The sequence below is a fragment of the Chrysemys picta genome, chromosome 13, assembly GCF_011386835.1.
Source record: "Chrysemys picta bellii isolate R12L10 chromosome 13, ASM1138683v2, whole genome shotgun sequence".
NCBI classification, from domain to species: domain Eukaryota; kingdom Metazoa; phylum Chordata; order Testudines; family Emydidae; genus Chrysemys; species Chrysemys picta.
The window spans coordinates 31789094-31812363 of NC_088803.1; the positions used below are offsets into that span (position 1 = coordinate 31789094).

The 23270-nt window shown below is 42.7% G+C and overlaps 1 protein-coding gene across 6 annotated transcripts in view; it reads right to left on the minus strand.

Annotated features, from left to right (window-relative positions):
* Positions 1 to 23270, minus strand: part of PTPRT (protein tyrosine phosphatase receptor type T) — a 736092-nt gene that overhangs the window by 228250 nt on the left and 484572 nt on the right. For all 6 annotated transcript variants that reach the window (XM_005295345.3, XM_005295344.3, XM_005295348.3 and 3 more), the window contains exon 9: positions 19787 to 19896. In XM_005295345.3, the coding sequence (XP_005295402.1) occupies positions 19787 to 19896 (110 nt within the window). The remainder of the gene's footprint in view (positions 1 to 19786; positions 19897 to 23270) is intronic.

Sequence of the window (23270 nt, forward strand, 5' to 3'; positions counted from 1 at the left end):
GGGAGGGGAAAAGGGGGCTAGTGGCAGCAAATCTCAGAGCCTGGGTCTAACCCATGCTGCAGGGTTAGAAACAACAGTGTAGACATTTGGACCCAGGCTGCAGCCCGGGCTCTGAAACTGGTGGGGGGTGGGGATCGGCAGGGTCTCAGAGCCTGGGCTCTAGCCCAACCCTGAACATCAACACAGTTATTTTTAGCCCCACTGCACAAACCCAGCAAGTTCAAGTCAGTTGACCCATGCTCTGAAACTTGTTGCCACAGGCTTTATTTTTGCTGTGGAGATATACCCCTAGAGACTGAAGGTACTATATGGTCCTATACCCAGTATTTCCCATGCTCAGGAATAGGGACCCTAGACCAATAAGAACCACGAGCAATCTCTTTTTTTCCCTCAATTCTTGGTCATAATTTTCCTATTGATGCTTTCTTGGAAATTTTACTCTTTTCATTTCCTGTACATGAAACTAAATGTAACATGTAAGAGAAGCGGAGGAAGGGAAATAAAGTAGGTAAAGCAATTGCGAGTTCCTCTGCAATGTATTCAGGCTATTAAAGATTTCATTAGGTTTACTAATAGGTTGTTAATGATAAAATATCCTTTTTTCATTTTACCTACTTTCCAAACATTATAGTCAATTCTGCTATGCAAGCTCTGCACCTACATTGACTTTAATTAGCATGCCATATATTAAAGAGTGCTTTTAATGAGCTGTTATTCCAAATGATTTTATTGGAGAGCAGCATTGTTCAGTTTAATAGCACATAAAATGACAACTACAGAAATTGCTTTGATAAGACACAAGCACGGAGTGGGTTACTCAGTCTCCAGTACTGTACCGCAGTCAGTCCTTGATGCTGAGAATACTCCTCAATAGGCAGAGTAGCGGCCTTGTCATTTCATACTTGGAAGTAGCAATGGTTGTTAGGATTAAAAACAAAAACTATCTGTGTCCATATAAAGGACTACCTACACTGCAGCTGGGAGAGTGCTTCTCATCTCAGCTGGACAGATGCACTAGCACTGTTCAAGCTAGCATGTTAAAAACAGCAATGTAGTCAGGGAGAACAAGGGGGGGGCAGCTCTGACTAACTGGCTGAGTACAAACCCACCTAGACCCTCTGGATATGTATTCGGCTACCTCTGACTACACTGCTAACTCGAGCAGAGCTAGCGCATGTCTTTGTACTTGAGCTGGGAACCACGCTCCCAGCTGCAGAGTGTACCCTAAGAATGTAAACTGCTCTCTGCTATGATCCACCAAACAAATGGAGAAATACGGCTTATGAGTGTATATATAATATGTATGTGTCACATTTATAGGTACAGTTTCAGCCACATCTATTAAGGTAGTCTGACACTTCCCATTATACGACTTTGTTTTCAGTTGCTTATAACTCTGTCAAACGTTACCAACTCACTCTGATAGCTTCCATGCTGGGTGTCTGTCTCAGGCTGAATGTTTCTGGAAAATCTCAGCCGAAATGGTTCAGCCATTTCCAGGAATGAAGAAAGGGGAAAATACATTGTTTTAATAACAATTCTGGCAACCTTTTGAGAAGCTCTAGTGGCCCTACATTTTGGATCAGGAAATTTTGGAAGGGGTGGCCTTTTAGGCTTTGTGTCAGGGATGTGCCTTTTGCTGTCTGTATAAACATCTATGCAAATTTGGCCAAATTATCAACCTTAAAAAGAAAATGCAGTTCACGCGTGATTTTAGACTTGCTAGAGCTTCTCAGCTTAATTCCCTGAAGGGCCCTTCCACACTGAGTATGCTCCAGCCTGGAGCTGAGCAGGACTTTCCCTAAAACTGCAATTCCTAGCTTCTCCAGGCTGTGCCAGGGATGGGCATCAGAACTAAAAGCGGAGAACCTCTCTTTCCTGTGCTCACAATGAGTCCCCTTGCTGGGGTCAGGCAGTATGGTGGAGGAAGCTGCCTAAACTGAATACAGAGGAGACAAATGCCAGACCTAGGGTTGAGGCAGGAGGGACATGAGCATTAGAATTGGACAATTCTAAGGGAGATGGGGGGTGGCAGAGTGGAGCAGCTGGGCAAAGAGACTGGAAATGGAAGGTGGGGGTGGAGGAAACTGGGACTTCAAGCATGTCAGTCTTGTGCACTGAATGAGGTAGGAGACCCATGGGAAAAATAGTATGTTATGTAATTAAAGAATGTGCCATAATGTGGAGACACAAGGTGGGTGAGGCAATATCTTTTATTGGACGAACTTCGGTTGGTGAGAGACACTTTCGAGCCACACAGACCTGAAGAAGAGCTCTGTGTGCTTGAAAGCTTGTCTCTCTCACCAACAGAAATTGGTCCAATAAAAGATATTACTTCACCCACCTTGTGTTTCCAATATCCTGGGACTGACACGGCTACACTGCATGTACCATAATATACACAAACAAGGGGATCAATAACATTAAGGAAACTTGATTCTGGCAGTTCTTGAACTGAGTTTTTATTTTGCAACCATAATAACCTTCTTTTAATGCAGTCATGTTGTATGATGTAGGTGCCACCGCACCCGTCGTGACTTCATTAGTCAGTTCCTTCTAGTGTTTCTTTAATGGCTGAACCCTCACAGGAATGTCTGCCTTCAGAGCTGGTAGTTCCTTGGTGGACCTGCCTGCTTTTTCTGATTGCTGCCTTTCTCTCCTCTTGCTGGTGTCCCCATCCATCTGGATGCAACAGGCCTCCCCCTCATTGGTAGTAGAGTTTTGGTCCTTTGTCCCATCAGTGCCTATAGTGGAAGGTTTCAGCACCCCTGTGGTGAGGTACGCTAACAAGAGGTCTGAAATCAGAAAAAACAGCCTTGTGTAACAGTCTCTTGGATGTTCTCACAGCTGATTCCACCTGACCATTACTTTGTGGATATGCTGGGGAGGAGGCATAGTGGTCAAACTCCCATTTGCATACAAATTCTCTGAATTCTTCTAAAACAAACTGGGGTTCATTGTGCGTAAATACTGTGTCTGGAATGCCTTATCTCACAAAGTGGGTTTGCAGTGACTTGCTTCTTGTATTAGGCAGGGCAGTGACCTCCCAAACGATTGAACAGTAGTCCACTTTAATCAACTACTGATTTTCCTTGAAGGTAAATAAATCTATTCCCATCTTTTCCTATGATTGGGTGAGCAGTTCGCATGGTAGCTGAGTCTCCTTTTGCTGGTGGTCATCACACAACTGGCAGATGTCATACCCTTCTATCAGGGAGTGGAGTTGTGTATTTATTCCCAGCCAGTAGTAAACACACTCTTGAGCCTAAGACAGCTGTCAAGGCCTAGGTTTGAGGCATGTATTTTTTGCATGACATGCTTACCTAATGAGGCAAGGACAACAGCTCTCTGTCCTTGAAATGTTATTCCATCCTGGACACTTAGCTCATCTTTAATTTGAAAATATCATTCTGCTCCTCACCAGTACTTGGTTTTGTCTTGCTTTGTTGGCTGCCTGCAGTTGAGTGTCCTTTTTCGTAGCCTTTTTGATTTCCATCAGCTTTACTATTTAAACTGGGAGACTGAATCCATTAACATGCTGCACTATGTCCTGATCCCCTTCCACAAACTCACTGATGCTGAGTCTATATGCCCTGCTCATGGTGTCAGCTAACACTAGTAATAATCTTGCACAATATCTGATCTCTTCCTGGTAGCAGTGATTGTCTCTAGGGGTTTGTGGGCTGCTTGATTTGTTATTGAGTGGCCATAGGTGAACTTGATGGAGTCACTCCGTTCCAAATACCACAGACAAACTCTTTTTCTATTTGGGTATACCCTTGATCAGTCTCTAACAGGGCTCTGCTGGCATAAGCAACCAGCTGTTCCTGCAAAAAAGCAGCACCCAATCCTTCTCTGATGCATCACACTGGACGGACATTAATTATCATTTATTTCAGCATGTCAAATGCTTTCCGTTGGGGACCTGCCCAGTCCCACTCAACATCTTGCCTTGTGAGCTGACGTATGGATTCCACTACTGCAGGCAGGTGTGGACAGAAGTTGACAGAAAATTTATCATTCCTATGAAGTGCTGTACCTCTGTCCAATCCACAGAAGCTGGCATGACTCTGACATCCTTGATCTGTTGTGTTCTGCTTTCATTCCCTCTGCTGAGAATAGATGTCCAATGTATTTCACCTCCTGCTGTTTGAGTTGCATTTTTCCTATATTCGGTTCTGGTCCCAGCATTGCCGTAGAAAAGCTTGTAGTTTTCTGTCAAAAAAGCTTCATGGTTTCCTTCAGCTTCTGTGTCATTGCTCCCTTTCACTACAATGAGGATATCATCTACAGTTATTGTCATCCCAGGCAGCACTTTTAGTCTTCTCTGGAACACCTCTGGTGCTGGGTTTATGTCCATTGGCAGGTGCGGCCACCTGTAGCAACCAAATGGCGCTGCAAAAATTGTCAATATGCTGGACTCCTTATCCAAGTGCCAAAACCAATTCCTCCCAGCACAGACTGTAACAATTCTTGCTTTGAAAACTGCTGGCAAGATTCCACTAGGTACTGCCTGCCTTTGATGAGATCTTTGATGAGATGCCCAGTTCAATGGCTTTCTATGCAGATGTATAATTTGCTGGATGACTTCTTTACCACCACTATGCTACTTACCCCGAGCATGCCACATCCCCGCTCCTTCCCCCCTCCCAGCACTTCCCACCACCTAACAGCTGTTTGGTGGCACTTAGCGCTTTCCAGGAGGGAGGGGGGAACAGCGGGCATGTGGCGCACTCAGGGGAGGAGAAGGAGAAGAAGCAGGTCAGGGGCAGGGACTTGTGGGAAGGGGGTGGAATGGGGGCAGAGCAAGGGTGGATGCTTGGGCGGGAAGAGGAGGGGGTGGGCGAGCACCCACCCATCAGAGGGGAAGTCCGCGCCATAGGGGTGAGTGGCGGGCTGGGGGGATGAAGAGGTGAGTGGCAGGCGGGGAGGGTGAAGAGGCGAGCGAGTGGTGGGTGGGTGGGCAGGGGGGGTGAGGAGGGTGGGGGACTGAGGAGGGACAGAGCAAGCCAGCAGGGGGGCTGGGGGATGAGGAAGGGGATGTGGGGGCGAGCAAGGAGGGGGCGGGACCGGACTGTGGGCGGGGCTGACGGCACCCCAATGTGTCCCGATATTTTAGTGTTGTGATCTGGTCACCCTACATGGTCCTCAAAAGTAGATTTTTACCATTTTTATATTTGGCTCAGAGTAACTACCTTTCTTTCACTTTTTAATCATTCCTTTGCTTTCCCTTGAAGTCTACATGGAGTGAAAATAACTATCTGGAAAGGAGATATATATGTGTAGCTAATTTTCACGTTACTCAACTGCTTTATTTTTGGAACTGGATGATGTCATACAGCAAGGTCCAAATATGAAGCTGCTCACCCAGTTTATCTATATTACCATAGCTGCACCAGCAGATTGGTGCTTAAAAAAGATTAGATAGAAGAAATGGGATTAAGAATCAAGAAGAGAGAAACAGATACACAAAAGAGGAACAAGAACTGACCAAAACCATATTCTATCCAGCATAGGGAATAAATCACTGGCAGGCGGAAGTAGAAGTACATCAGTTTATGAATGAACAGATTAGATGTTGCCAAAGATATTTTTAAAACTGCACACTAGCACATAAATGAAGACTATAGAGCTTTCAAACATCGTCTTAACATTCTCTTTGGCTCAGAAAGAAACATATGAACACAATATAAAATTAAGCTCCCAAAATCATTTCACTAAAAATATTCTTTTCTGTTGCAGACACTGGGCCTAAATCTTTTCTCTTACACTGAATGTACATCTCTGTAAATCCGCTGGCTTCAACAGAACAATAGCGAGAGAAATTCAGAAAGATGCTTGGGCTCAGTGGCTAATATTGCATTTTTTGGGTGTGAAAGTTTAATCATTTTAAACTTTTTATTTTGTTTTTAAACACTACACGCCATTTATAGCCAGTCTGTGCAGTTTACCTGGTTGTCATATTTTAAACAATTGCAGTAATTTAAGTTAGTTTTTCAAATCAATCAGTTGTGCATTTCAGATTTAAAAGAGCATAATTAACAAATGATTGATGACATGACCAAAGCTGCATTTCTCTGCTTCCAAGTTATGGACGTCTTCAAGTAGCAATGAGGGGAGTGTGATTAAGAATTCTATACACTGCAGTGAAGTTTGCTCAAAAGTTCTTTAAGGCTCCTAATTAGGGCATCATTAAACATTGGCTTAATTTTAAGCATGTGCTAAATCCCACTGAAGTCAGTTGGGTTTACACACATGCCTAAATCCTTAAAGGTCTACACCTTCTCAGGAAAGCTCTTACATACACCCTCCGCATTAAACATGTGCTTAAATGCTTTCCTGAACCAGGCGATGGCAGGGTAATGATTAAGTGAGACATGGCCAAGTAAGCGTGGCAGGTGACCTGCACCCCATGCTTCAGAGGAAGGCGAACTCCCTCCAACCCCACTGCCAATCTAACTCGGGGGGAAATTCCTTCCCACCCCACATACAGCAATCAGTTAGACCCAAAAGATGTGAGCAAGAACCAGCCAGCCCAAGCACCTGAGAGAGAGAATGCTTGGTGTCTCCTCAGAGCCCTGCATCCCTGCTTCAGAGGAAAGAGATCACCAAAACACAACCCCACACACATTAGCCTTCTTTTTGCAGCAGCAGAGAAACTAACCAAGGTCCCCACTGTGTGACAAAAGAGTCTTTTTCATTTATGCACTGGCATTTCTAGGAATTATATCAGCTTCATCTAGATAACATAATGAACATCATGGGTGAGAGCTGGGATCCCTGTGGAATTCTGCTGGCAAGGGACATTAAATTGCAAGAGCAGGTGTTTATCATGTCTAAGTGTTGCTCTCAGACTGCACCCAGAAAGCAATCTCATTAACCCCTGACGTATCTTGGGGACAGGACAGCAGGATTCTATGGCCAATAGCAACAAATGCTGTAGAGAGGTCCAGAAATTTGTTTGGATTTATTGCCCTTGTCGATTGCCAAGAAAAGATCATTCATCAGTGCCACCAGCACCATCTATTTTCCAAGTTCTGGCCTGAAGCCTGACTAGGAGGGGTCCAGGATATTGGCAGTGTCTAACCAATCTGCTTCCTGAGAACTCACTGAACATTACAGTCAGCAGCCATATAGTAAATAATTTATTTTCAACAGCCCAGCCCTTTCTTGATGCAATTCTGCAGGTGAAACAGTTAGCTACAAGGCTAATTTACATGCACATATACACAAAGCTTACCTTAAGTGCAATTCAGTGGATAAAGCAGTCAACTTTGGAGTTGACATAGCTGCAAATGTAAGTAGACTACAAGTCTGCAAATTTTCACGGCTAGTCTGCATTATTACGGCCTTCATAGCAAGATTAAGTATAACATACTCTTCATATAACCGAGTTTCATGGACTCAAACAGAATAATATATCACAGTCCAAGATGCTACCCATACATATCTAATGTCAAAGCAAAACATTATATGTATTAGAGGAATAGTAAGTTGGCATATGAAAACTGCATTAAGAACGAGGAGTACTTGTGGCACCTTAGAGACTAACAAATTTATTTGAGCATGAGCTTTCGTGGGTTAAAACCCACTTCATCGGATGCATGCAGTGGAAAATACAGTAGGAAGATATATCTACACAGAGGACATAACAAAATGGATGTTGCCATACTAACTATAACGAGAGTAATCAGTTAAGGTGGGCTATTATCAGCAGGAGGAAAAAAAACTTTTGTAGTGATAATCAGACTGGCCCATTTCCAACAGTTGACAAGAAGGTGTAAGTAACAGTAGGGGAAAAATTAGCATAGGGAAATAGGTTTTACTGCATTGTAATACATAAATATAAGTGGTTAGATTTAAGGTTGTACATACCATCTTAAACTTATTTCCTGTGGATTTAGGATGCTGAACCATGTATTCTTCATGCTCTTGCTGCTAAGCTAAGTTAACTTCCTTCAATGAACACTCAGTATGTTCAGTGAGAAAGCTTCATACGAAGTGTATCACACAAGCACAGAATATAACAGAGACCATAACTTGATCAAAAGAGATTTTCACGGGAACATCCAAAACCTCTTCCCCACTGAGGTTTTATTTCTGACAATTTTTATCTTTCTACAATTTCAACTGTAGAGCAGCACACAAAATAGTTGCAATTTGTTATTTTATTTTATAAGGGGAATGAACATTAATTGCTTTCCTCAACCAAAAATGATTAAACTATTTTCCCTCTCAAATTTTCCAGGGGGAAAAAAAAAACATCTTACAAAACTTGGCCTGGAAAAATGTCAGCCTGAAATGATGACGTTCCAAAAAGTGCTGAATGGTTGAAAATCAGGAAACAGAAATACATGCGTAACCATGAATTTGATCCCCTGGTTGTGGCTATAATACCAGCTAATCACAGAAATGTAGGGCTGGAAAAGACCTTGATAAGTCATCAAGCCCTCCTGCACTGAGGCAGGATCAAGTAAACCTAGACCAGGGATCAGCAACCTTTGGCACGCAGCCCGCCAGGGAAAGCCACTGATGGGCTGGTTTGTTTACCTGCAGCATCCGCAGGTTCGGCCGAGCACAACTCCCACTGGCCGCAGTTCGCCGTCCCAGGCCAATGGGGGCTGCGGGAAGTGGCGTGGGCTGAGGGATGTGCTGACCACCCTTCCCAAACCATCCCTGGCAGGTGTTTGTCCAACCTGTTCTTAAAAACCTCTAAAGATGGGGATTCCACAACCTCCCTTGACAGTCTATTCCAGTGCTTCCTCTCCTTGGACCATTTACCTTGTGGTGGAGAGGACTGTGTGTCCCACTGACTCTCAGAACCGTGTCGTCTGGAGTCTTGTACTCTTGGTAGGACCACCCTTGGTAAACAGGTCAAAGGTGAGGTTCCAGATGAAGCACGGTCCAAACTTTACAAGACAGGTCAGGCTATGACTGTTATTATAAGTAACAGTAGACGTCACTACCTGTGACTGTTGATGAGAGTAGATAGCTACACCTGGCTCCCACTGGAAAGTCCTCTATGGCATACCAGGCGGCCAAGCAGATATGCTCATCTCCCCGGCTGTGAAGATGGATAGTAAGAGCTGTGTGAATGGCCTCGGGAATCAGTTTGGGTGCAGTAGGACCTAATGCCCCATCTACTGCATCCAGACTTGTCTCCAGATGTCTCGACATTGTCGTGCCACTGGATTTAGATAGGCCTGGATGAATGACTGAAGGTGTCTCTGCACAACTTTCCCTCACTTAAATACAATTCATGTGCTAGTCATGACATCAAGTGATGTCATGGTCATCTTCGAACCCAAAGGACGAACAAACAACATTCTTGTGCTTAACTGCCATTATAGTTAAAAAGTTTTTCCCTAATATCTAACCTAAATCTCCCTTGCTGCAGATTTTCATGGAAACATCCAAAACCACTTCCCCACTGAGGTTCTATTTCTGATAACTTTAATCTTTCTACAATTTCAACTATAGAGCAGCACACAAAATGGTTGCAATTTTTTATTATTTGATGAGGGGAATGAGAAACAATTGCTTTCCTCAACCAAAAATGATTAAACTATTTTTCTCCTCAAGTTTTCCAGGGAAAAACAAGTTTTCCAGGATTTTTGTCCTACCTTTAGTAGACATGCAGAACAGCTGATCACAGTCCTCTTTATTAACAGACATCAATTTATTTGAAGACTGTTATAAGGTCCCCCCTCAGCCTTCTTTTCTTAAGATTAAACATGCCCAGCGTATTTTTTAAGCTTTCTTCAAAGGTAAGGTTTTCTAAACATCTTATGATTTTTGTTGTTCTCCTCTGGACTCCAATTTGTCCACATTTCCTAAAGTGTGGCCCCCAGAACTGGACTCAGTACACCTACTGAGGCCTCACCAGTGCCAAGTAGAACAGGAAAATTAGTTCCCCCAAAACATCCCACGGCCCCCATTGGCCTGGAACTGAAAACTGTGGCCAGTGGGAGCTGTGATCGGCTGAACCTGCAGATGCTGCAGGTAAACAAACCGTCCAAGCCCGCCAGCGGCTTTCCTTGATGGGCTACGTGCCAAAAGGTTGCCAATCTCTGCACTAGGCCAATAACCCTGGCAAAAAAGGAAATTAGGTTGGTTTGGCATGATTTGTTCTTGACAAATCCATGCTGACAATTTCTTATAGCCCAAGTATCCTATTGATGCTTACAAACTGATTGTTTAATAAATTTGTTCCATTATCTTTTCAGGTCTTGAAATTAGGCTGACCTGTGTATAATAACTTGGGTCCTCTTTCTTCTCCTTTTTAAAGACAGATACCATGTTTGCCCTTCTCCAATTCTCTGGGACCTCACCGATCCTCCATGAGCTGTTGAAGATAATTGCTAACAGTTCCAAGATTGCTCCAGCTAGTTTCTTAAGGATGAATTTCATCAGGCCCTGACAACTTGAATACATCTAACTTATCTAAATAGTCTTTAGCCTGTTACTTCCTTGTTTTAGTTTGCGTTCTTTCCCCCTTGTTGTTAATATTAATTGTGTTGAGTCTCTGGACACCATTAACCTTCAAAATAGGCATTAATTATCCCAATCTTCTTGATATTGTCTGTTGTTAGCTCGCCTTCCCTGTTAAGTAGAGAACCTATACTTTCCTTCATCTTTCTCTTACTCATAATATACCAGTAATTAAAAAACCTCTTTTTTATTGCTTTTTATGTACCTTGCAAGGTGTAACTCGTTTTGTGCCTTAGCCTTTTTGTCCCTATATGCTTAGGCTATTCTTTTGTATTCCTCTTTAGCAATTCATCCATGTTTCCCCCTTTTTGTAGGATTCCTTTTTGATTTTCAGGTCATTAAAGAGCTCCTGGCAGAGCCATATTGGCCTCTTACTATTCTTCCTTCACATCAGGATAGTTTCCAGTTGTGCCTTTAATATTGTCTCCTTGAGAAATTGCCAGATGTCCTGCATTCCCTTTTCCCCTAAATTTTCTTTCCAGGGGACTTTAACAAACTCAAAGAATGGATAGGTAAAATCTGTTCTTATTCTACTGTTCTCATGCTTTGTATTATAATGGGTTGTGGTTTCAGGGGCTCAGCTTGGGAGAAATTTAGTCCTACTCTATTTTAAATCCAGGAAATGCATCCCACAAACATTGGCCTGATATATGACCTGCTAATTCAGTGGCTTTTTTTCATGTAACTACCTCTCCGGCAGAGAAAAACTGAGCAAAGTGACTCAGGTGAAATGGTGCATTGACAATTTAAGAGATGATGGAAGGCAGATCACAATTTTACATGACAAACAAAAAGATCTGTAACCTCTGAAGTACAATTTTAACTCAAATCCACTGGGATTAGAGAAACTAGACTCCACACAGCCTATTAAAGAGTCTGAAATAGCCTGAAAGCCCCTTACACTTTTATTCCAGGCATCCGAATACAAAGAGTTAATGCATTTGAAAATTGTGACTGAGAAAGCTCGATAGTTAGAAGCTACAAATTAATTTTTTTCCTAAGGACCATACACAACCTATAGAGGGCTTGATAATACATTAAGAACATATGTCACGAAAAGAATACGCCTTGTAGTGTTTTAAGAGACAGTTTGTTACGTAGACAATGCGTCTAGACATAGCTCAGTGGATGGACTTTTCCAATCTGAGATTTTTTTTATTTTTTTTTTTTTTAGCTGAGCAGATGAATATACTGTAGATACTCTTTAAGTGCCTCTAGGATTTAAATGCATCATAACAATGCCTTCCATCTTCAGTCAAGTAATCCACACAGAGGATTGCTGGGTCTTTCTTCTTCTTTCCCTCCTTGACCACCTAGGAAGTTCTGTGAACCTCTAAAATCAACAATTCCCAGAAGACCATTATACACAAAGGGAACACTTTTCAAAGTAGGGTGCCAAAATTGCTGTACTAGGATGTTTCATTGGGCATTTAGATAGCTTAAAAACAATAACTGGATGCATAGGTGCTTGATTTTAGGGTACCGAAGTTCAGAAATTGGACTCAAGCCTGTACAAAATACTTGGATCCGTGTGTGTGCACTATTTATTACAACTTAGACTAACAAGTGGCTGAGATAAATGTATAGCCTAAAATATAAAAACTCCAGCACTAAACTGATCAGTGAACTTGAATCAGGTCATATGTCTCTGTGTTCCACAACAGCATAAGCCTTTGTATTGTGTAATGCTGGATTGATGATGCCACTTATTTAGGGCAACAGTGATGTTTATATATCATTCATACACAATCTTTGCAGTGATGCTTCCACGCTGTATAGAAACTATTATATTATTGGCTTAATCACAATGAGTTTGATTCTTAACATGCATTTTCCAATATATAGTATAGCAGCTTTCATGGGACTGGTAAAATTACTGAACAGCTGTGCAGCTTTTAAACCGGGAGTGGGGGGGAAGGGAGAGTCCTTAAAGCAGTTGTATTAGATCTTGCCAATCACAACAAGTTAAGAGAGACAGCTGTAATGCGGCCTCTTTTATTAATGTCACATTCACACACCTCTCTATAAAGTTTTTCTTACCTTACCAATCATAGAATCATAGAATATTAGAGTTGGAAGGGACCTTAGGAGGTCATCTAGTCCAACCCCCTGCTCAAAGCAGGACCAATTCCAAACTAAATCATCCCAGCCAGGGCTTTGTCAAGCCGGGCCTTAAAACCCTCCAAGGAAGGAGATTCCACCACCTCCCTAGGTAACGCATTCCAGTGCTTCACCACCCTCCTAGTGATATAGTGTTTCCTAATATCCAACCTAGACCTCCCCCACTGCAACTTGAGACCATTGCTCCTTGTTCTGTCATCTGCCACCACTGAAAACAAACGAGCTCCATCCTCTTTGGAACCCCCCTTTAAGTAGTTGAAAGCAGCTATCAAATCCCCCTTCATTCTTCTCTTCTGGAGACTAAACAATCCCAGTTCCCTCAGCCTCTCCTCATAAGTCATGTGCTCCAGCCCCCTAATCATTTTTGTTGCCCTCCGCTGGACTCTTTCCAATATTTCCACATCCTTCTTGTAGTGTGGGGCCCAAAACTGGACACAGTACTCCAGATGAGGCCTCACCAATGTCGAATAAAGGGGAACGATCACGTTCCTCGATCTGCTGGCAATGCCCCTACTTATACAGCCCAAAATGCCGTTAGCCTTCTTGGCAACAAGGGCACACTGTTGACTCATATCCATCTTCTCGTCCACTGTGACCCCTACGTCCTTTTCTGCAGAAATGCTACCTAGCCATTCGGTCCCTAGTCTGTAGCAGTGCATAGGATTCTTCCGTCCTAAGTGCAGGACTCTGCACTTGTCCTTGTTGAACCTCATCAGGGTTTTTTTTTGGCCCAATCCTCTAATTTGTCTAGGTCACTCTCTATCTGATCCCTACCCTTCAGCGAATCTACCACACCTCCCAGTTTAGTGTCATCTGCAAACTTGCTGAGAGTGCAGTCCACACCATTCTCCAGATCATTAATAAAGATATTAAACAAAACCGGCCCCAGGACCAACCCTTGGGGCACTCCACTTGAAACTGGCTGCCAACTAGACATGGAGCCATTGATCACTACCCGTTGAGCCCAACAAGCTAGCCAGCTTTCTATCCACCTTACAGTCCATTCATCCAGCCCATACTTTAACTTGGCGGCAAGAATACTGTGGGAGACCGTATCAAAAGCTTTGCTAAAGTCAAGGAATAACACATCCACTGCTTTCCCCTCAAACACAGAGCCAGTTATCTCATCATAGAAGGCAATTAGGTTAGTCAGGCACGACTTCACCTTAGTGAATCCATGCTGACTGTTCCTGATCACTTTCCTCTCCTCTAAGTGTTTCATAATTGATTCCTTGAGGACTTGCTCCATGATTTTTCCAGTATACCAGCACAATCCATGATTCTTCTTGTTTGCCTGAACGCTTGCTTGAAAACCTATCGATCTGCCTGTCTGTTATGTGCACCTGTATACCTAGCTACCCGTTAACCCAGCTATAGAGCTGTTGATCTTAATCTCCATTCTGTTACTTACTTTCATATCAATCTGTGCATCTCCCCTATGGTTTACCATATATCGGCACCTACCATCTCTTTACATGCTCATTATATTAACTGCCTACCTGCTCACCCATTACCACCCTTCACTAACTTCTGTAGGATATACTATAATGTCTTTGCCTCTCTCTCCACATAACTGGTGTCTTAATATTTTCAGCATCCTGTTGATCATAATTTCAATCCTGAGCTATCCTACTGCCTTGGACAGGAGCTTTCTGCTTCCTGAGAATAGAATCTAGTTGCATTCTGATTTGCAGATCTGTAGGGTTCTTTCTTTAAAATCCAGCTGTGCTGTATCCAGTGAAACAATTCTCAAACCTATTGTATTTTTTTAAAGGCAGTCTTAAAAGCAAGGCTGTAGCTGTGTGTTATTTAACATTCAATGCCAGACCCCAAGAGCAATATGAAGGATAAATGTCAATCAGTTGCAACTTGAATAGTCAAAGAGGCTCATTATGGTCCTTTCATTCTGTTTAAGCTCTTTCGAGTTATACATAGTCATTACAAACTTAGTGATTTTTGACTGCTAAACAAATTGCTTACTGAAGATTTTGCTGCTGCATTTTAACCCAGTTCTTCATGTGAAATCTGCATGTGCAAATTGTGATGGCAATTTGTGAGATGTGGACACCTGTCTGCCAGACAATTGTGAGAATAATAGAGAGGCTTAATGTGAAAAATCTGCCTTGAGGTAAAGTAAATGGAATGTTAGTGGGATAACCAACTTATTTATTTATAATAGGTGCTATTTTTAGGAAAGGTGCTTCTTGTTCTTAAAAACACAACCACTCTAGTTCATAGATTAGGGATGTTTTCTTTATTGGCAGTATTTCTTTAAAACCTCCCACCACTGCAATACTGCTAGTGCAGGCCATTGGTGACAGGAAACAAAAGAAGTAGTAGCACAGACCAGCCACTGACATTTTAACCAAGGTGTCAGCAGAATCCATTGAGAGCAGGTCAAGATAATGCTGTGGTAAGGATGCCTGAATTCTGCCTAAAATAGCACTTCATCTATTGCTAGTACTGATGGAACTACACTAGTGCTACACTCGTGATGTGAAATTTTAAAGATAAATACCACCGTAGACAAAACTGATGGGTACTAACTACCCATACAGCTGAACTTGAGATTAAGCAGATCTATCCATCTTAGATGATGCATAAGTGAGAGGTACCTTTGCACAAAGGCACTAAAAAATTAGGGAGCATAGTGTTCAATTGCTACCCAATTCCCTCAGGCAGCAAGGTGAGGCATATATCTATATGTGCCAAGAACTGTGCTTTATTTAAATAGGCATTGTCGAAAGGATATATCTCCACTTTCACTCTAAACACAGAGAGCCCTGGGTTTAGGTTGATTTCTTGTGTTATGGAGTTCCACGACTTGAAATCTACAGTTGAGAATATACTGACCGCCTCACTAAACTAAGCACACCTGACTAGGTATACCATGCTGGCTCCAACTGCATCATTCATGCTGCGAGTACTTGTCTTGGAGGGCTATGAAGGATGAGGCTATTTGAGGTAATACCTCCATGTCAGTTTGCAAATTTCCCCATACCCAGTAGGAAGCATCTCTTCTTAGAGAGATGTTTGTGTGTTCCATTTTAATTCTCTGGTTGTTTTAGTGCTTAGGTTTCCTCTTTATTGAAGAGAATAGAGGAAGAGGAACAGTGCAATTCACCTTGACCCCCCGCCCCCCCCCCCCACTGGTGCAGCCATCAAATGTGCATTGAGTCATTATCAGGAAGGGAAATTTGTGTATGCACACCTCCAATGAGATTCAAGAACTGATCTGACTTAAGAGGCAAAGTCACTGTTATGATGCATCACCGCTCTCTAAGCAGTTGCTCAGTCAGAAAAGCAACTCAGGGTACGTCTATACCCAGCCGCTAGTTCGGCGGCTGGCAATCGAACTTCTGGGTTCGACTTATCGCGTCTTGTCTGGACGCGATAAGTCGAACCCAGAAGTGCTCGCCGTCGACTGCGGTACTCCAGCTCGGCGAGAGGAGTACCGCGGAGTCGACGGGGGAGCCTGCCTGCCACGTGTGGACTGAGGTAAGTTCGAACTAAGGTACTTCGAACTTCAGCTACGTTATTCACGTAGCTGAAGTTGCGTACCTTAGTTCGATTTGGGGGTTTAGTGTAGACCAAGCCTCAGATTAATAAGGTCCTTTCAATGACCTGTGCCCACAGGTCATGTTTACCAGCAAGTCTCTTTAAGAATTAAAAGGAGGATTTTTTAAATCATTTACACTCCCCAATTTATTTTTATATTCACTTTCCTATAGGTCATTTGTGTTCTCAGAAAATAATTAATTTGCAACTTATACCATCCAGAGCAGTTCCTATTAGCATAAACAAGGGCTGTTATATAATTTGTTATCTGTGTGCATGTAAGACCTTGTAGTGTACCTTTCAAAACGTGCATTTGGAGCTCAAAAAGGGGATAATAATACTGGCTAGATCCAGCTACAGTCTAGACAGGTGAGGTGAAATCTTGCCCAGCCCCCATAGTTTTGCCAATGTGTCTCAATTGTCATCTACAACCCTATTGCTTATTTTAGTCTAGGACTTTCCCTGAATGGAGATTGTTAGTCATAGAGAATTGTGAAGGAGTTTGGCAATATACACAACCCCCCACCAGAGATTAGGCGGAAGCCACCAAACTCAATTTCTTTTTTGACCCAGGTCACTTCTAAAAATCAGGTTTCCAGATGTGAAAGGCTTAGTGCATTAACCTCCCTGTAACACCCAGCCATCTGAAATCTGCTTTTATTATAGAGGCATCTGGTAGCATTGCTATAGTTACAGACCTGGCTGAAATGGCACACATTTATCAAGAGGAACATCTTTCATATGCAGTCTTTTTACTGTATCAACTCAATCTACATTTTTAATAGACATGAGGCAAGATGACGTAATAGTTTATGAATTCACATTTAACCTCTGGACAGCAGACTGCAGAACTTACTTTGGCTGCAATGTATAAGAGTTTGGTGGTCTCAAACTAGTCTTTGTTTGTTCACTCTAAAAACAAACCCTGTTTGACATCACTTGCACTGCCTCCCAAGGGGTCCATTAGGACGAGAGAGCAGGTGGTCTGCTGGTCAGAACTCAGGGGAAGTGGGAATGTTATGGAAGGGAAATCTTCATAGACTCTGTTGGGCTGTGTAACAGTTTACCCTCTGCATGCTTGCCCCCAAAATAATTTTGTGCGCTCTTCCACTGCGAAAAAAGAAACCAAACTGTAAATGGTTCCCATCCCTCTATATCACCCCACTCTGAAGAGAGATAGCAAGATTTTAGAGTAATAAGCAGGATAATTCTGATATACCCATCAACACAGATTTATTTATATAAACGATGTGCTCATTCTTTAGCTCACTCAACATTCTGCAGCAGAAATGGAGACCACCATTGTTCTTTGCAACCCTAACAATTGTTTTAGATCCGTTTAGGCCTTCAAAAGCTACCTTCGCAAGGAAAGAGGCTTTACGCTCTTTTTTTTTTTTTTTAAGTGAAAGCTGGGATCCCACCTCACATTTCTAGTTTCCCAAAAGCAGGTGGGATTGCAGCAGGGGATATCACAGGGCTTGAAAGTCAGCTCTGGACTGTACCTTAACAAGCCGAATGCTGTTAGCTCCTCATTTTTACTAAATTGCCTTACTGATACTATTTTGTAAATTGTTCCTGTGTCTTGCCTTATGGGCTCCAAAAGGTGACAATTAGTACATTCATCCAGTGCAGTGTCTGCTCACAGGTTAGCCCTTTAAGTCATGAGATTGTCAGTTCAGAGTCTGTTACACAGTTGCCTTCTTTCAAACAGGTTAGGTGCACAACCCCATACCAAAGAAGATCAGATCCTGCTCTCTTAGGCAGAGAGATCTGCTCTAACAGGGCATTCCTGGTTAGGAAGCGGTATAGCTACAGTGTAATACAGTCCCTAAGGGTTCAGTCTGGCCTTTATAGCACAGAGCAGTTTATATGCTGCTCTAAATAATGCTAAAGGCTGCAACAGTCCCTGGCTGGTTCCAGGACTGGTAGAATGGAAAGATGGCTTAATGAAGTTCAACAAGATTCAGGAATCTGTCCTTTAATTTGTGCATGTGATTAATATGAATGAATGCACAAACTGAGCAACTGTATGTACAAATGGACAATTCTGATCATTTGCACATTTACTCCATCTGTGTACCTAACTTTCAAAATCCATACTCTTTCACAGAACTTCTGGAAAAGATGTGTCACTCTCCAGGTAAACTGCATCTATATTTCCCCTTCATGTCACCAAGGGCACCCACTTTCAGGATCCCTTCCCGTCATCATCTCTGTGGGTAGAAAATCATTGTCTCTCTCCCTTCTGACTGAGATATTTCCAGGTTGAACAGTTCCCTGCCTTCAGCGTGTTATTCCCAGCAAGACTAATAATAGCATAACTTCCCTCAGTTATAAGTTAGCACACAGTTCTCTCTCAGGAAACATATTTTATTCTGGAGATAAACAAACTACAGGAAAAAAACATTTAAAACAATAAAAGGAACCTACAATTATGCCAATAATCTTACAAGAGAATAATCCCCACCTCCTACCCAATCTCCACAAGGTCAGCATCAGTCCTCCCAACCTTTCCTTAAGGATTGGGGTCCTCCGTGGACCTCCTGATGATTTGCTGGATCAGAACAAAAAGCCCTGAGCATATTGAAAACCAGGCTATTTATCAAAAAATCCTCGCTGTCTGTTGGTCCCTGAAGAATCCAGTTTGAACTAGTATATGCAAAACTCTCCAGAGGTGGCTTCAAAGGGCTGATAACTGGAGGAATTACATTAGCATACCTGCTCCTCCTAGAGAATTTACATACAATCTCACCATAATAAACAATTGATTTTTAATAAAATGGACCCCAAAGGCATGAAACTCATTTCAATAAGGTCTAAACCAATTCAGTAAGATTTCAGTAAGGTTTGTCCAAGATATTGCAGAATATTGTTATTTCTGTCATAGGATGTTCCATCACTTTACAGATGAGGCACCAGATTTCAGACTAATGGCATACATCCTTTGATAGGTTCCTACCCATTATGCTAGGCACAGTACAAACAAAAGATGCATATCCCCTCCCCCAACAGGTTTACCCCCTGAAGACAAAGGATAGGTATACCACACAAGTGAACTTATCAGGGTGAAGATTGTATTATGAAGACATAGCTAAAGCTTTGGATAACACATTTTTATTAGACATATGGATTCAACCAAATTCCATGAGGGGGCTGACAGAGTGAGAGTACTTAATAAGGAAGGTGCTTATTGACTGCATTTTGTGAAAACCGGAAGGAAACTATATGGCAGAGAAAGGAAGTGGCTGCAGTATTCAAGATGGGAGATAATGAAAGCCTGAAAGCATTATAGCTCTAAGGGCAGAAAGGATGGAAAGTATATCTTGGAAATGCTGTGGAGGAATAAATGGCAGAATTTGCGATGACCTGGATGTGAGGCAATGGAGATAGTTAAGGGTCACATTTGGATGTGATTTAAAGTAGAACTATTTACTAGATCACACATTTCAATGGCAGCAGCAAGGTACCACGAAGATTCTCACCTATTTTATTTAAGTCTCCTTTAAACACCTACTGAAATCTCTGAAACATCATGGCTATGCTGACCAATACACTTGCGCTCACATGGAACAGGTCCTCTGGTAGATACTCTTTCACAGCAATCTGTTCTCCTTACCTCATAGAGTGTAATGATACCATTGGTCTCATTTGGAGGCTTCCACTGAACATAGATCTTTTCTTCAAAGGGTCCTCCTTGGATAGATTCTAGGGGAACAGGTCCAGGAACTATAAAAGAAAAGAGTGGAAAGTCAGTAACTCTCCACAACAGTCTCTGTGTATCCCAGAGAGGCTGAAGTCTTCCAGCAATGGTGCTCTAGAGCTGAGAAAACATATACTCTGGGCCAAACGGGAACATTTAAAAAGGTATTAGTACCCATTACTATTGGTCCATTCTTGACCTTGGGGTCCAAACATGAAAACTCACGTACTGAATATTAACAACAAACACACTCTAATGTAAAGTCGCTGCTATCTTCCAATGTTTCAGTGATCCACCATACCTAGCTTCATCAGCATGACAGAGGCAACTTATTGAGAGTATTTATCACAGAATCAGAGGTTATAGAAGATACAAATAGCAACTTAATGTATTGCCAGCTAGTGCTTTGTTTGTATATCTGCACACACCCCAGGTTTCCCTATCCCCAACATGATCATGCAAGAAATTGCCTACTTCTATTGCCAAGAAATTATGCATTTATAATTGTACCATTTATCACGTATCCAGGTATCTATAGATATTTCATTTTGTTATTAAATGTGTATATTTTATTTTCCAACTTACCTCATTTCTTTTAAATATTAAAACAATACAAATACATTCCCTACATAAAAATAAATTGAACAAGTGTGCATGATTTAACATAGCCTCAAATATAGCAACTTGTGTCATACAGTCATAATACATAGAACCTCAGAGTTACAAATACCTCAGAGGTTGTTCGTAACTCTGAAATGTTCATAACTCTCAACAAAATGTTATGGTTCTTTCAAAAGTTTACAACTGAACATTGATTTAATACAGCTTTGAAACTTTACTATGTGGAATAAAAAAGCTGCTTTCTCTTTATTTTTGTAGTAGTTTACGTTTAACACAGTACTATACTGTGTTTATTTGTTTTGTTTGTCTCTGCTGCTTCCTGATTGTGTAGTACAGGGGTGGGCAAACTTTTTGGGCCAAGGGCCACATCTCGGTGGGGAAATTGTATGCAGGGTCGGGGCAGGGGGTTGGGGTACGGGAGGGAGGGAGTGCAGGGTGTGGGAGGGGGTGTGGTGTGCAGGAAGGGGCTCGGGGCAAGGGATTGGGGCAGAGGAGGGGTGTGGGGTGTATGAGGGGGCTTGGAAGGGGGTTGGGGTGCAGGAGGGGGCTCAGGGTAGGTGTGCAGGAGGGGTGCAGACTGCGGCAGGGGGCTCAGGGCAGGGGTTTGGGGTGCGGGGTATACAAGGGGGCTCAAGGCAGGGAGTTGAGGTGCGATGTGCAGGCAGGGGGCTTAGGGCAGGGAGTTTGGGGGCAAGGGGCAGGAGGGGTTCGGGCTCCAGCCTGGCGCTGCTTACCTAAAACGGCTCCAGGATGGCAGCCCTGTATGCCTACCCTGTATGCCTACCCTGTCCCCAGCCCCGCGCTGCTCTAGGAAGCGCTGCGGCCTCTGGGGGAGAGGAGGCGGAGGACTCCACGTGCGCTGCCCTTGCCGCGCCTCCAGGTACCTCCCCCAAAGCTCCCATTGGCCGCAGTTCCCTGTTCCCGGCCAATGGGAGCTGCGGGGAGCGGGGCCTGGAGGCAAGGGCAACGCCAGGAGTGGGGCCACAAGAATGTGGTGCCGGCCACTTGTGAGAGCGTTGCGGGGCCCGTGGCGCCACAGGGGGCAATCCCGCAGGCCGGATCCAAAGCCCTGAGGGGCCAGATCCGGCCTGAGTGCCGTAGTTTGCCCACCCTGGTGTAGTACTTCTGTTTCCAAATGAAGTATCTGGTTGACTGGTCAGTTTGTAACTCTGGTGTTCGTAACTCTGAGGTTCTACTGTAGTAATATTTAGCTCTTACAAAGTACTTTCACCAAAGTCCTCTCTACAGAAGTGATTAAACAATATTATCCCCACTTCACAGAAGTGGTAACTGAGGCACAAACATGCTTAGATCTCAATAGTGCTCACATGGATCCACTGCAGAATTGGAAGCTGAATAACTTTAAGTCACATAGAAAATCAGTGATGGAGCTGAGAACAAAACACAGTTTGGTACTCTGCTTACTGGACTAGGTGATCCATAATTCAGGAGACACAACAATAAACACCCCTACTGTTGTTGCTGGGTCAACACATACTGATCTAACCTTTCAAGCTTTACTTCAACAGCACATTGTCTTAAACCTTAGATGACAGTGCCAGTAAATATTTGTTTATATAAGATTTGCTTAAGTACTCTGTAGGAGTCATTTGTCTCAAAAGTGTAATGGATTTGTGTTTAAAGCATCAGATATAACAGGATTCATGCTTTATTTGTTTTGGTATGCCACTGAGTTTAAAATAGCATAAGACTTCGGTTTTGTGTACAAGCAAAACCAACCTAAAATAACTAGGGATTGAGCCATGAAGACCTCCTTTAAGATGTAAATAAATGAGCTAAGCCAAATTTTCTTCTTTTCTTCCCAGCCTTTTGGATAATTTTATTCCCTATCTTATCTCCTGTTTCCTGTCTGAGGTAATCTTCCATCATCATCACAAACAATTCTTTAATGGGGTCCTTTTCTTCCCCTTTTGCTCTGTGTGCACTTTCTGGTTGAGTTCTAGGAATAAAATTATTCACGTCATAATTTTATTCTTAAAATGTATTTACAGGCAGAATGCTAACTACTACAATCTTCTTTGTCTTTTGGATATTGACGTAGAATTAAATCAGGCACTTTCCAATCACTGAGTGAAGCGATGATGGAAGGAAATACCCAGTATGAAGGACTGATATTGCACAGCTGTATCTTTCTCTTCTTTAATGGATGGACATCTTTGTTTATGTATCAGCAACAGGAAGTGTTTTCATTTTGTTTTGTTTTTTGCTACAGTCAGTATTTAAGGATCAGCTCTGGCTTCAGAAAAAATTAAACTGTCTACAGCTTGGTGCACAAGTAATGCAGCTACCGATGACAGCCAGACAATGGAGAACACATTCAAGAGCCACTCCTTTCTGCTGTGGTGAAGATTCCCCAGAAGGAAGATTAAGATTTGCCGTATTCAAGAGTAAGAGAGAGAGAGAGAGAGAGATTCCCATTTGGCTCACATTGCAAAGCTGCAGCCTATTAACTAGTAGGGTCATGATTTAAGTATAAGATGTCGTAAAGAGGGTAAACAAAGGAAGGCCAATTGTTAGCCATGGCCACTTCAGTTGTATGTCCAAATCCCACACCTGGACGCTCAACTTGGTATGCAGGCACATGAGTTCCTGCATTACACACTATGACAAAGTTCCTCCTCTATCTTGGTGGGTCCTGCGCTTATTGATGGATTTTTCTTACCTCAGAGATTCACCATGTGGGTTGGGGAACAGCCCAGAGACCTTCCTCTCTGGAAGAACCCACAGTCCAAGTCAATTGGGAGGTTTGGGGGGAACC